Source organism: Megachile rotundata, chromosome 6 (genome assembly GCF_050947335.1).
Source record: "Megachile rotundata isolate GNS110a chromosome 6, iyMegRotu1, whole genome shotgun sequence".
Lineage (NCBI taxonomy): Eukaryota > Metazoa > Arthropoda > Insecta > Hymenoptera > Megachilidae > Megachile > Megachile rotundata.
In genome coordinates this window covers 10,102,590-10,115,805 of record NC_134988.1, presented here as the reverse complement: position 1 = coordinate 10,115,805, position 13,216 = coordinate 10,102,590, and the positions used below count along the sequence as shown (strand labels likewise).

Here is a 13,216-nt window from a genome sequence, read left to right as displayed (position 1 = left end):
AAGGAATTTAATTACTTCAAAAAATTAATAGCACGCAAAATTTACAAAAAGTAAAAACCTCTAAATTATTTATTACCAAAAGTAAAAGTTAATATATTAAATTTTGTTGAATATGTAAAAAGTAAGAATAGAAGTATACTGTACACTTCTTTTATTATATATATATATAAAAATCACTATTTTGATATCTTAAATTATTTTGTACTATAAAGTCAATAAAGAAAATACAAATACTGTTTTTGTTAACGACATTTATTACAATCTAGATTGGTTTAATAGTTCAATCAATTGATTTCCAGTTTTTGGCACTAGAAAGACGGACACGGTTACATCTGACCCTTTTGTACTTTCGTGATTCGATCCTACGCTATTACATCGATATTATGTTACGCATTTTACATTTTGCCTTATTTTAATACTTAAGAAACAAAGAAATGTGCTTCAACAACCAAAATTATTTTAAATTGCATTTTTTCCTGAAGTAATTGGTTACAATTTTTATTTGAAATAATTGTTAATTACGTTCATTCTTAAATCGAATTTTATTCGCACACATTTTAAATATGACACACCTCTAAAATAAAATATCGGTATATTTCTATTTTTACAAGAAAACATATTTTCACAAAAAATTAACTTCATGTAGAAAGTCAACACAGCATTATAAAAGAAGATACATAACTTACCAAAATTTTTATTTTTTCATTTCAAAATAATTTTAAAGTTCAACTTTTAAAAAAATTTAATTGAAGATTTTCTTGTCTCACAAAATTCATCAAAATAATTTTTACATTTCTGCTCATATTTTAGTATATTGAGTTTTACATTTATTCATTTTAAACAAGCCAATTTAGGTTAAGTTTGCGTTTCAAAAACATACAAGCTATCTTGAAACAGCTTGAAGCGTTATATTTTTAAAAATTATATAACAAAAAAATTCATTTAGTATAAATTCAAAGAAAAGAAAATGAGAAACAAAGTAAAGAAATAATCTCTCAAAATCTCATAAAGAAAAAATAATTTTAATTCATACAGTACTTCCTCAACAAATGAAAACAAATTGTTGAAACACGACAGAAATAAATTTAAAAAACTTCGAATGAAACAAGAACAAGTTCGGTCAAGGAAAGCGACCGATGTCCGGCTTTCTCGTCAATAAAATGATTCTCCTAGCACGTAAAACACTGCATCATCTAAACAGCGATAAAACCAACGTCCTTCAAACCAGCTCGAAGGGTGACAGGTAAATAATTGACGCATTTCATTCTACAATTGTATTAAACCTCCTATTTTATTATCTGTGCTTTTGAGCGGTCTGTCGTTAAATTTCGCGGTTCTCTCGCGTCGCCATCGAAGCTCGTTCGATAATGTCCTCATCTCTCCTTCTTCGTTGCTACTTCTTCAGAATTTTAACGCGTTCTCGATGCATCGATTCTTGTCGCGATCGACTCTTACGATCGCTCATACTTCTCCTTCAAGAAATTACACGATCGACAAGTCGATCTTTGGAAATCTTTGTTTCTCGATGTTCACGACCACGGTTTCTCAATATTCATACAAATATCAGCGAAATACACCAGTTTTTCTGTACGGTGAAAAAATGTACTCACAACACGCGAAAGAAAGCACTCACTCGGGAGATTTTTTTTCACGCTTTTCTGTTTTTTAGCGAAGTTTTTTTTTGATACTTTGATGGGGTTGGAGGTTCTTGTAATGTTCGATGTTTGGGTGTTTAGATATTTTTTAATTGGTTCAGATTTTGAATTTGGAAATTTGGAAAGTGAAAAATGTAGAAATGTAGAAATTTGGAAATGTAAAAATTTAGAAATTTACAAATTTGAAAATTTAGAGATTTAGGAGCTTAGAAACTTAGAAATGTAGAAACTGAGAAATGTACAAATGTAGAAATTTACAAATTTGAAAATTTACAGATTTAGGAGCTTAGAAACTTAGAAATGTAGAAACTGAGAAATGTACAAATGTAGAAATTTAGAAATGTAGAAATTTAGAATCTCAGAAATTTAGAAAATGTACAAATTTACAAATTTACCAACTTAAAATTTGAAAATGTAAAATTTAGAAATCTTTTAAATAAGAAATTTGTTCAATCTATCTACGCAACAATTAATTATAATTCCACACAACATCGTAAACAATTGAAAATAATTCTACTGAACCTCCAACCCATCAAATTTAAATAAAACCTATACATACAACACTGTGAATAAAGAATTTATCTAAAATGTGCGTACCGTTTTCAGACCCTAAATTCCTCCAACATCTTATCATATACGAATATTCTATACACATCTTTCGAACAATTATATAGATCTTTGCAAATGTACACTTGTTTCGCATTGTACCGTTTTTCTTCAAATTTACAATATTATATTTAAAGGATCAGTCTACTTACAAACTTTCAAAAAACCGTTCTTTTTTATGTATTTTTTTATTGACACTTTTTTTTCAAGAAAAAGAAAGAATGTATACCACGTAAGTAGAACGACCCCTTAAACCGGTAGAACAAGCACTCCGCACGACAGAAAAATCGAGTTCACAGTTGTTCTTCGACTTCCTCTTTGATGTTCTGCTCTTCGCGTAAGCACTTTAAATCAACGAACGTTATAATGGCACTCAATATGTTTGTTCGTGAACACTGAACCACGCTTGTTCAAACTATAAAATACAAACAACGCGATGCTTCAACACGTCGGCTGTCACGAGGATACATGTTGGTACGAATTTAATACTTTGATTACGATGGGGTGTCTCCGGTGACCAGCACCATAAATTTAATATAGCTACAGTAGACTCTCGTTATATTGCCACCATTCGTATTTATTTTCTAGATATTTTATGTTAAATTGTTTACTGTGTCTATGGAAAGATACGTAAGTGAAATCGAAGGACTTGTACTAAATTATTTGATGTAGGTTTATTTATTAAATTAAATAAATTATTAGAAGGAAGTTGAAGGATGTGGAGGACTCAACTGTTTTCTGGATTCAGTTAAATTATTTATGTTTCAGTGAGAAATAAGTTTAGTTGAATTATAATAACTTTAAGAGAAAGTTAGTGCAGTTAAACTTTATAAATTTTAAGAGAAAATTAATATACTTAAATTACATAAATTTTAGGTAAAAATTAATACAGTTCAATTGTATAAATTTTAGGTAAAAATTAGTACACTTCAATTGTATAAATTTTAGGTAAAATTTAATACACTTCAATTGTATAAATTTTAAGTAAAATTTAATACACTTCAATTGTATTAATTTTACGTGAGAAAGAATTTACTTAAACTCTATCAAATTTATTTAAGAATGAATACAGTCCAACTATATAACTCAGTTAAAATTTAATTTAGTTAAATGAGAAAAAAGATAAAATACTAAATTACGGTATTAATTGAAAATATGAAAAGCTTGAAATTTAATAAAAGTTTGAACCTTAAAATTAGTGAAATTTCACAGCTTGAAATTAGTGAAATTTCACAGCCTGAAATGAGTGAAACTTCACAGCTTGAAATGAGTGAAACTTGAGAGTTTATTTAATCCAACATGGCGGCTACAGTCGTGACAGCCAACGCGTTAAACGTCAAAGTTGTCCGGAGCTAAGGTGAATGTTTATATTGAATATTTGTGGAAATTCGTGGAAACGCAGTGGACGACCTTGAACCTTCTTATAGCTAATTGTAAGTCGGATCCTATATTAAGAAAACCGTGGGTATGTTTCTAATTAATACAAGACACAATCGGTGAATCAACGATTCTCGGTTTTGATGTTCGTCAAGTGTGATTTCAATTCTTCCTTACAAAGTATGCGATGTTCTCTTGTATAAAAAATCGAATTTTTTTAATTTACCGACGAAACGAAAGTTGTTGAGTCGCGAATAAGACACTAGAATCGCGAGGTTTGTTTGTTTTAATACGTTCATTGTTCTGGTCGAAAGAAAAATATTTATCTGACTGTTGTCTATTTTTATCTACTTCAGTGCACTTCATTAATTTTATTATTATATAAATTATAAATTGATTGTAAAAAATGGTAGACATATTAGTGGTACAAAGGGACAGTAACATAATCATTGAATTATAATTTTTTATAAAGTTAAAATGAATTAAATTTTACTTAGTCACACTTCTAACTAAATAATAAAATAAATGTATAACATTATGAACAATGCAAGAGATTAATAACTCAATTACATAATAAATTCTGAATAAAATGGTGAAACTGTTCTAATTTATTTATCAAGCACTTCAATTAAAATATAAGTTATCCATACACTTAAATAATTCAAACTAAACTATTTTAATTAACTGAAGAAAGTCTCAGTCAGATCTTTTGATTAACATTATAATTTTTTTTATAAAACTTGACAGTGAACAGTGAACGTATTAAGACCTGCGTCTGACCAGTTATTGTAAACGACTACTTGAAGCAGCGTTTCTTTTGCTTGAATAAACTGTGGATATTTATGCATTCCTGACGCATACTGTACAGAAAAACTTCTGTGACGTAAAACCTCGACATAATACTCCTACTTTAATTTCTACAAACTTTCCTGTGTAAGAGAATATTGAAATTTGTAAAAATAAAATATTATCTCATTTGATTTGCATAAAAATGAATGATTAAAAGTTCTTGAATATTTGCATAAATTTCCACAGTCTGTTAATTTCTCCAGCCATACATATTTCAAATAAATAATACTCAAAAAATATTCATAATCGAAATGGTAAAATATTTTGAAACAAAAATTTACAAAATAGAGTTCATTATTATTTAACATTAGCTATAAGTGCCAATAGAATAAATCAAAATAAAAGTAAGAATAAATTTGATTTTACAACAAAAACAAATTTTAACTTTAAACTGTATTGACAATATTTTAGTTAAAGTTAATTAAAAAAATTATAAATACAGAAAAATTTATAACTTTTACAAATCACACTGATATTTTGCAATCTGTAGGCAACATAAGCATTGTGCGTTTAAAATAAATTTATGTACACATTGCTTAAATTATACACAACTTAGGGAATAAAGGAAATGAAAGAGTACCAGTTTTCTTTTAATATTAAATTTAGGAAACGAAAGAAACTTTACATGGTTTAATACAGCACTTTTATACAATATATCGGATCAAAAACTTTGTACTGTTACACGATAGAATAATGAATAACAACACTCGAATAGCTTCGTAAACATTTCGAATATACAATCATATACAGTGACATTATAAAATATTTACTTTCATACAAATCAATTCCAGTACTTGAAATCCTTCATAAAAAAAAAGTTGAATGTCTTTAAAAGAGCTGTCTCGAGAAACGTTGCTTTAAGTATGAATATACTTAATTTTTCGCTAAATGCAGTATCATTAGAAATTATTATAAAACAGCGTTACACTAACGATAAGACTGGCAAAGTTCGAAAATCGTGATCAGAATTATTAACAACAAGATCGATGAAATTCGTGATAATCAGCGATATAAACAGTTAGAAGAGCGACAAAACACACAGCAGAATAGTTGCAATTTATACAATACAATAATAGATAATTTACAGAAGTTTGTACAAAATCGAAATGGTCAAGTCGACAATATTCTAAGAAAGTTTAATAATTCAACGGTTATAACAATAAAACGTATGCAATAAAATTTGCAGCTGCAAATTTAAGTGTTCAGAAGAATAAAATAAATCGGCATGGTAGCCCCATGGGTTTCTTGCGTTTAATCTTGGCAGATATTTGGCACTCGATAATTACAAAGAAATTCTTACGAAATTTCGTGAACAAAAATTACCATGGATGCTATCGAGACGACGAAGAGTTGCGAAGAACTGCGAATTTGAAGAGCATTTGCGACATGATCCACGTGATGCATTTGCGAACGACAATCGAAGCGACAATGACGACGGTGATCGATGAGTTTGTGATTTGCAACAATGTTCGTTAGGAACCGGAAACATGAAGAGACGAAGGACACCTTAGAGGATCTTCGCTGCTTCGACTTCTTTGCTTCTTTGTACGGTAGGTCGGCCTTTGTCAACCAATCTTTATCCATCGATCGATCGAGTACTCCAGGGCTGCCAGCCATCTGCAAATTACACGTTGCACAAAATTATTTTTTTACCATTACTCATTTCAGAACCACTACAAATCGACGATGTTTAATATAGATATTAAGGTATTAAGATGTTAAGATATTAAGATTAATTTAGATACACTTCATGTTCATTTATGTAAAATTATATTTCAAATCAAAAATTCTTTAGCCTATTGATGAGGACTAGTTTGGTACTTTTTACGACAACACTTTAGCAAAAATATTATAAATTGATGACAAGTATAAACTTTTCTTCAAATCAAGTTATTCATTGCAGATTATCTATTATTAGTTAAGATATTTATTATTTACTGAAGATGTCTATTTTCAGCAAAATGGTCACTACATTTACTTCATCGAAATAAGTTGAAAGTTCAGGTTGAAAGTTGCATAAGTTATATTAAAAATTATTTTCCAAGTATAATTTATTTCAGCACCACTAAAAACTAACAGTGCTTAATGCAAATAATAATACAGTTACTTCTTGTTCATTTATGTAAAATTATATTTTAAGTCAAAGATAGTCTTCAAACCATTGATGAAGACTAGTTTGATCATTTTTACGAAAACACTTTAGCAAAAATATTATAAATTGATCGTGAGTATGATCATGAATATGAGTATGATTACGAGTATTCTTCTTTAGACCAAGTTATTCATTGCAGATTATCTATTATTTATTTAAGAAATTATTTACTGAAAATGTCCATAAATTGATCATGAGTATGATCATGAATATGAGTATGATTACGAGTATTTTTCTTTAGACCAAGTTATTTATTGCAGATTATCTATTATTTATTTAAGAAATTATTTACTGAAAATGTCCATAAATTGATCATGAGTATGATCATGAATATGAGTATGATTACAAGTATTTTTCTTTAGATCAAGATATTCATTGCAGATTATCTATTATTTATTTAAGAAATTATTTACTGAAAATGTCCATAAATTGATCATGAGTATGATCATGAATATGAGTATGATTACAAGTATTCTTCTTTAAATCAAGCTATTATTCCTTGCAGATTATTTATTATTTATTTAAGACATTATATACCGAAGACCTCCATTTTCAACAAAATGGTCACTAAATTTACTTCATCGAACTAAAAGTTTAGTTTAAAAGTAGGATTAAAGTCCATTAGCCTCACCGTTTCTTGTCCATTTCGGACTCCGTAGCGAAGATATAACTTCTCTGCGTGGGATCCGGTGGTTGCAGTTCGAACGCGTGTTTCCGGCCACCGGAAGTGGGCGCGCTGCTGTGCACCCTGAAGCCATGAAGGCAGGCGACACCGAACGCCTTCTCCGCGTTGGCGTCGTCGTAGAAATATAATGCAGCGTCCTTCAGAACGCAATATCTTCTGGACCAACCTGTCGGCGATGATGTCTTCCTTGCGTGTTCTTGTTGTTTGCTTAAATAACCGAAACAGTCGGGTCGTTGAATGGCGCACGCTGCCATTTCACGCATCCTCATTGACGCCTCTAGCCACGTGTCCACCTTAACATGTGTTTGTTGCTTGGTTAAATAAATATAAGTGGTTCACTATGATGGATTAAGTTAACATAATGGTTAAAATTGGTCTAATTAATGATTAGATGGATTGAACATAATCAATGGTTAAGAACAATGGATTTATTAAATATGTCTAATGAAATGATTTAATATAGACGTAGCTACTGATTCAAAATGGTGGATCAATTAGATATAACAGGTAGTTAAGAATGTCGAGTTAGTTGAATATAATAAATGGTTAAGAACAGTGGATTTATTAAATATGTCTAATGAATTGATTTAATATAGACGTTGCTAAAATGGTTCAAAATGAAGGGTGAATTTAATATAACAGATAGTTAAGAATGCTGAGTTAATTAAATATAATAAATGGTTAACAATGATGGGTTACTTAAATATAATAGTTAACAATGGTTAACGATGGTTAACAATGACGTATTAATTAAATACAATAAATGTTAACAATGACGTATTAATTAAATATAATAAATGTTAACAATGATAGGTTAATTAAATGTAATTCATGATTAATAAACTTGAATTAAATAAATATAACCACTAGTGATAGTTGCATGCAGAAGTCTTCATTCAATGTCCACTCCATCAATAAATTTCTCCTAACCTAACGTAACCTATATCTCTAACCAATATTTTACAGAATCTGCATGTATAAATCTCCACTACCAAATTCTCCATTTCCTTATATTATTTAAAAATAAACAAAATACGAATACGATTTGAATATTTAATCCTAAATATGAGTCTTTACAGTCACATAAAGAATTTTGTATAAAACATCATTCTAATATAAAATAATAACAAGCCATATTAATGCACCTGTAAGTTGGCGTAAATGTTCAGTTTATTTCAACGAAATGTTGCTCCACTTTTCATAGAAATATTAACAGACCTTGAACCGTGAAAATCTTGTACATCAAGCTGATACGTACGTGACATTGCACAGTACTTGATGTTATCGAGTCACGTCAGATTTCCTATGTCCCGAAATTTGCCATTTGATATGCAACAACGTGATATATCCAAACTTTAATCTAGTTATTCTAACAACTCTGGCAACGAGATCGGTAAACTTAGGAGTTTAAAACAAACCCTATTTTCTCACTGAAACTTTCGTCGTTTCGTTAAATTCTAGAAACTTGTTCTATGTAAGTGGTATAGCTAGAACAGTTCCAGTTACAGAGTGGATCATGAACTCTGGATATCTCTCAAGTATGCTTTAGTATATTACAGTAAAGCTGTACAGATTAAAATAACGAATCTTTGTTCCTTACTGTAGCGTAAGGACACTAGTGTACCTGTAGTACTATTTTTATGCAATTTATAGTTTGTAGTATATTTATAATATAATTTTATCGATTAATATTGACATACGTTATTTTTTACGTTGACGAAGAAGTATGATATATTTTATTTTTAATGTTGAGAGAACTCGAGTTAAAATAAAAGTTAGGTATAAGAATTATTTTAAATATAATGAAGTATCTTAATTGCATATTAGATGAATGTAATTGCATTAATTTTACATAAAATAAGTACAAATAGCAATTGATTTTGGTGGTACTAATTTGTGACAATGTTGAGAATTATTATTCAGGAGAACTATGTTTGTGAATCGACCTGTATGTACTGTTATTGCATGTTCTCTAACAATTTTGTTATTGATAGTGTACTGTTGAAAAGGCTGGGAACCACTGTTCTTGTATAATAATTTCTATAAATATCTTATATAATAATGAGGACTATAGTAATTTTTATTTCAGTAGTTATACTTGTGAGAAGAATAGGAACCACTGTTTCAGAAGAAGTATATTTGTGAATCATCCTGTATAACTCTCACAAGTTCCCTAACAATTTTAACATTGATATGCATACTTGCAAAAAGGATGAGAACCACAGTTTCAAAGGACCTATATTTATGAATCACCCTGTATAATTCTCACAAGCTCCCTAACAATTTTAACATTGATATGCATACTTGCAAAAGTATTAGTATTAGATGAGTATTAGATGAGAACCACAGTTTCAAAGGACCAATATTTATGAATCACCCTGTACAGTTCTCACAATTTCCCAAACAATTTTAACACCGATATGCATACTTGCAAAAAAGATAAGAACCACAGTTTCAAAGGACCTATATTTATGAATCATCCTCTATAGTTCTTGCAAGTTCCTCAACAATTTTAACACCGATATGCATACTTGCAAAAAGGATAAGAACCACAGTTTCAAAGGACCTATATTTATGAATCATCCTCTATAGATCTTGCAAATTCCCTAACAATTTTAACATCCCTAACAATTCTCATCCAAAACGGATGAGAACCACAAAATGACCAATTCAAACAACCAATATTTATGAATCATCCTGTACAATTCTCGCGAGTTCCAAGTAGATCTCAAGAACTGGCTCTGGTTAAGTTTCCAGTTGCTCGCAACATTTACCTGGTCGTTTCTCTCAATGGCTTCCTTGATGACTGTCGTCCATCGGGCAGCAGCTTCCTCGGAGTCGGCCGCGAGTCGAAGTGTCGGTGCACCCTGTTTCTTTATCGCGAAACTGTGTAACCTCAGCTCCGGTGTTTGCTCCACGTCGTACTTTATCAGCATTACTGCCCCCACCGGCTGTGAATCCTACAGAACCGTTTCTCGAATAAACGATCTCGTGTAAACACTTGTCATCTCGATGGATGCAATTCGCGAGGAAGGATGGCAGTTAAATGGCTTGTGCCGGAACCCCAGGCGTTGGCTGACTTTTTTCTTTCTGATTAACGACTGCCTCAAACTTACCGCGTTCGACTTTAACTTATGCAGCACTACAGTATCTTCCAAAATTTCCTTTCTTTATGGACGGTCTGAGTATTAAATAGTTTACGGTAATGATTACAAATTTCTAAACTCATGAATCTAAATCCCCAGTATCTAAATTCCTTCATCCCTAAGTTGTTTCATTTGCAGATCCTCAAATGAAGCTGCAAATACTTCAGTTTTCAGGTTCCAAAATTGCTAAGCAAATGCTAACCAAATCCCCAGACATGTTTTCACATCTATAAATATCTAGGTCTACAAATTTCTACGTCCGCAAATTCTGAAGTCTGCAAACTACATCCCAGGTCAGCAAATGTCTACATCCATAAATTCCCAGGTCTGCAAATTTCTACGTGCACAAACCAGGTCCCGTAGATCCTAATTCCTCACCATATACTCTCAAAGGTCAGACGTATCCTTGCTTCTAAACTTATTTACATGTAGACAACTATATTACACGTATACAAAGTGTATCATAAATCACATGAAACAGTAAAATGTCAGAGTACCAAAGAGTATCACTAACCGCATCAGTCTTGTAGTAGTAGAGGCAGTTATCGCGTCGTAGAGCAAACCATCTCCGAACCCACTTGTCGGTGTTGTTGGACGTAGCAGATTTCCTCCAAAGGTATCCAGAACAAAGCGGCGCCTCCTCGGTGCCATCTTTGGTGCCGGGCCTGGCGACCCTCGGTGCCAGCACGTTGCAGGTCCTCGCTACTTCGAGTTCAAGGACGTCGGTGCCAGAATGTGCCAGCCTGACGACTTCCGAATGGGTCGCGTCCATAACGCTTTTTCCGTTCACCGACATTATGATGTCGCCGACTTCGAGGCCCGAGCTCTCCGCCGGCGTGTCGGGTTCGATGGCGGAAACCACCACCGGTTTCGAGCCGTGAATGCGGAAACCGAACTCCCCGCCGGCCTCCCGTTTCACTACCACCCTCTTGTCGCATTCTGTAATTAGTACGACCTCTCTGTTATTCATCGGTTATCGCGACGGCTCGGTGAAAAGGGTTTTATTGCGAGACGCGAGTTTCGGAAATGCCTCTGTTCGGGTTCGAATAATCGACGTATGAGGAAGGAAGCGAATTGAGGCGATTGTTGGAAGTTGAGGGGGTTGTTTAGATCACGCTGATTTTTATTGTTTCTGGGGTCTCGAGACGAGAGGAGTTTGAGTTGCGATTGCTGCGATTGGTGGAAGGAATTAGTCTTGCAATTATTGGGACTGTTAATAATTTTTTAGATAACGCTGATTTCAATTGCTTTTTAATGGGGGTGTCTCAGAACTTCAAGTCCTAGAAATTCGATAAAATTTTGAGTCAAGATTGCTGCGATTTGTGGAAGCAATTGAATTGTTCTTGCAATTATTGGGATTGTTAGCAACTTTTTAGATAACGTTGATTTTTATTGCTTTTTGATAGGAGTGTCTTGGAACCTCAAGACCTGGAAATTCAACAAAATTTTGAGTCACGATTGCTGCGATCTGTGGAAGCAATTGAATTGTTCTCGCAATAGTTGGAACTTTTAACAATTTTTTAGATTACGCTGATTTTTATTGCTTTTTGATAGGAGTGTCTCGGTACTTCAACAAAAATTTGAATCACGATTGCTGCAATCTGTGGAAGGAATTGAATCACCCTTACAATTATTGGAACTTTTAACAATTTTTTAGATAACACTGATTTCGACTGGTTTTTAATGGCGATGTCTCAGAATTTTCAAGAGCTAGAAACTCAAGAAAAATTCGAGTCCTGATTGCTGTGATATGTGAAAGGAATCGAATTGTAAATATAATTCATTAATACCGAAACTTATGACAATATACTATGTGTCAGTATATTAATATTCCAAAATCGATTTATTCTCGTTTTTATGATACGTCAGCTTACACATGAAACTATGTATTGTATTTTTGCGATTGTACTCGAAATCGATCACTGCGTTTGATATATGGGATTTGCCTCGAATTGAAGTATTTGTAGTCAACGTGAAAATATGGGAGATTTAAATCTTCACCTCACTAGTTTCAAAGCTGTAATATATACGTGAAGTTTATAGGATTTATTGATCTTTGTGGGAATTATATTCGCAATTTTTGTTTCTACAAGTATTGATTAAAAATAAGCAAGTGTATGTTACTAAAACGTTGAATTATTTTCTAAATATTTTAAGTACTTTTATTCTATAAATTAGTAACAAACAAGGTATTAAAATGTTGACAGTATTTTTATTTTACAAATGAACACACCAAAATTGTTATCAACATATTAAAAGTTATTGTACATATTAGTATTAAACGTAGTGTTAAAATATTATAAGTATTTGTATTTTACTAATTAATATAAAAATGTTGACAGTATTTTTATTTTGTGTATTAGTACCAAGCTTGAAACACAAAATGTTAAAAATATTTTTATTTTGTGTATTAGTACCAAGCTTGAAACACAAGAAGTTAAAAGTATTTTTATTTTAAAAATTGAACCCAAATGCATTACTAAAATGTTGACTCTTTCACTTTACAAATATCACAACAATAAATGACTCTTAAAATAACAAAACTATTTTTATTCTCTAAACTTGACACCAACTCCCGAAATAAATATTTGTACAGATATTGTCTTCCATAACATTTTGACATTTCGTGCAAACAGTGAAATGGCGGTGAGGTTAAATTAGGTTAGAATAGAACATCCGAGAAAAATGTCAGACTGTCACAACAGCTAAGAGTCATGATTTTTAATGGCCCTTTGAAGTGCACCAT

General features: G+C 31.6%; 1 protein-coding gene across 3 annotated transcripts in view; it reads right to left on the bottom strand.

Moving 5' to 3' along the window:
* Positions 1 to 233: 233 nt before the first annotated feature.
* LOC100880490 (uncharacterized) overlaps positions 234 to 13,216 on the bottom strand; it is a 119,643-nt gene continuing 106,660 nt past the window's right edge. For all 3 annotated transcript variants that reach the window (XM_076532987.1, XM_012284983.2, XM_076532988.1), the window contains exons 14-17: positions 10,985 to 11,409; positions 10,099 to 10,284; positions 7,271 to 7,617; positions 234 to 6,104 (exon numbers count right to left, since the gene is read on the bottom strand). In XM_076532987.1, the coding sequence (XP_076389102.1) occupies positions 6,053 to 6,104; positions 7,271 to 7,617; positions 10,099 to 10,284; positions 10,985 to 11,409 (1,010 nt within the window). In that variant the 3' untranslated portion in view covers positions 234 to 6,052. The remainder of the gene's footprint in view (positions 6,105 to 7,270; positions 7,618 to 10,098; positions 10,285 to 10,984; positions 11,410 to 13,216) is intronic.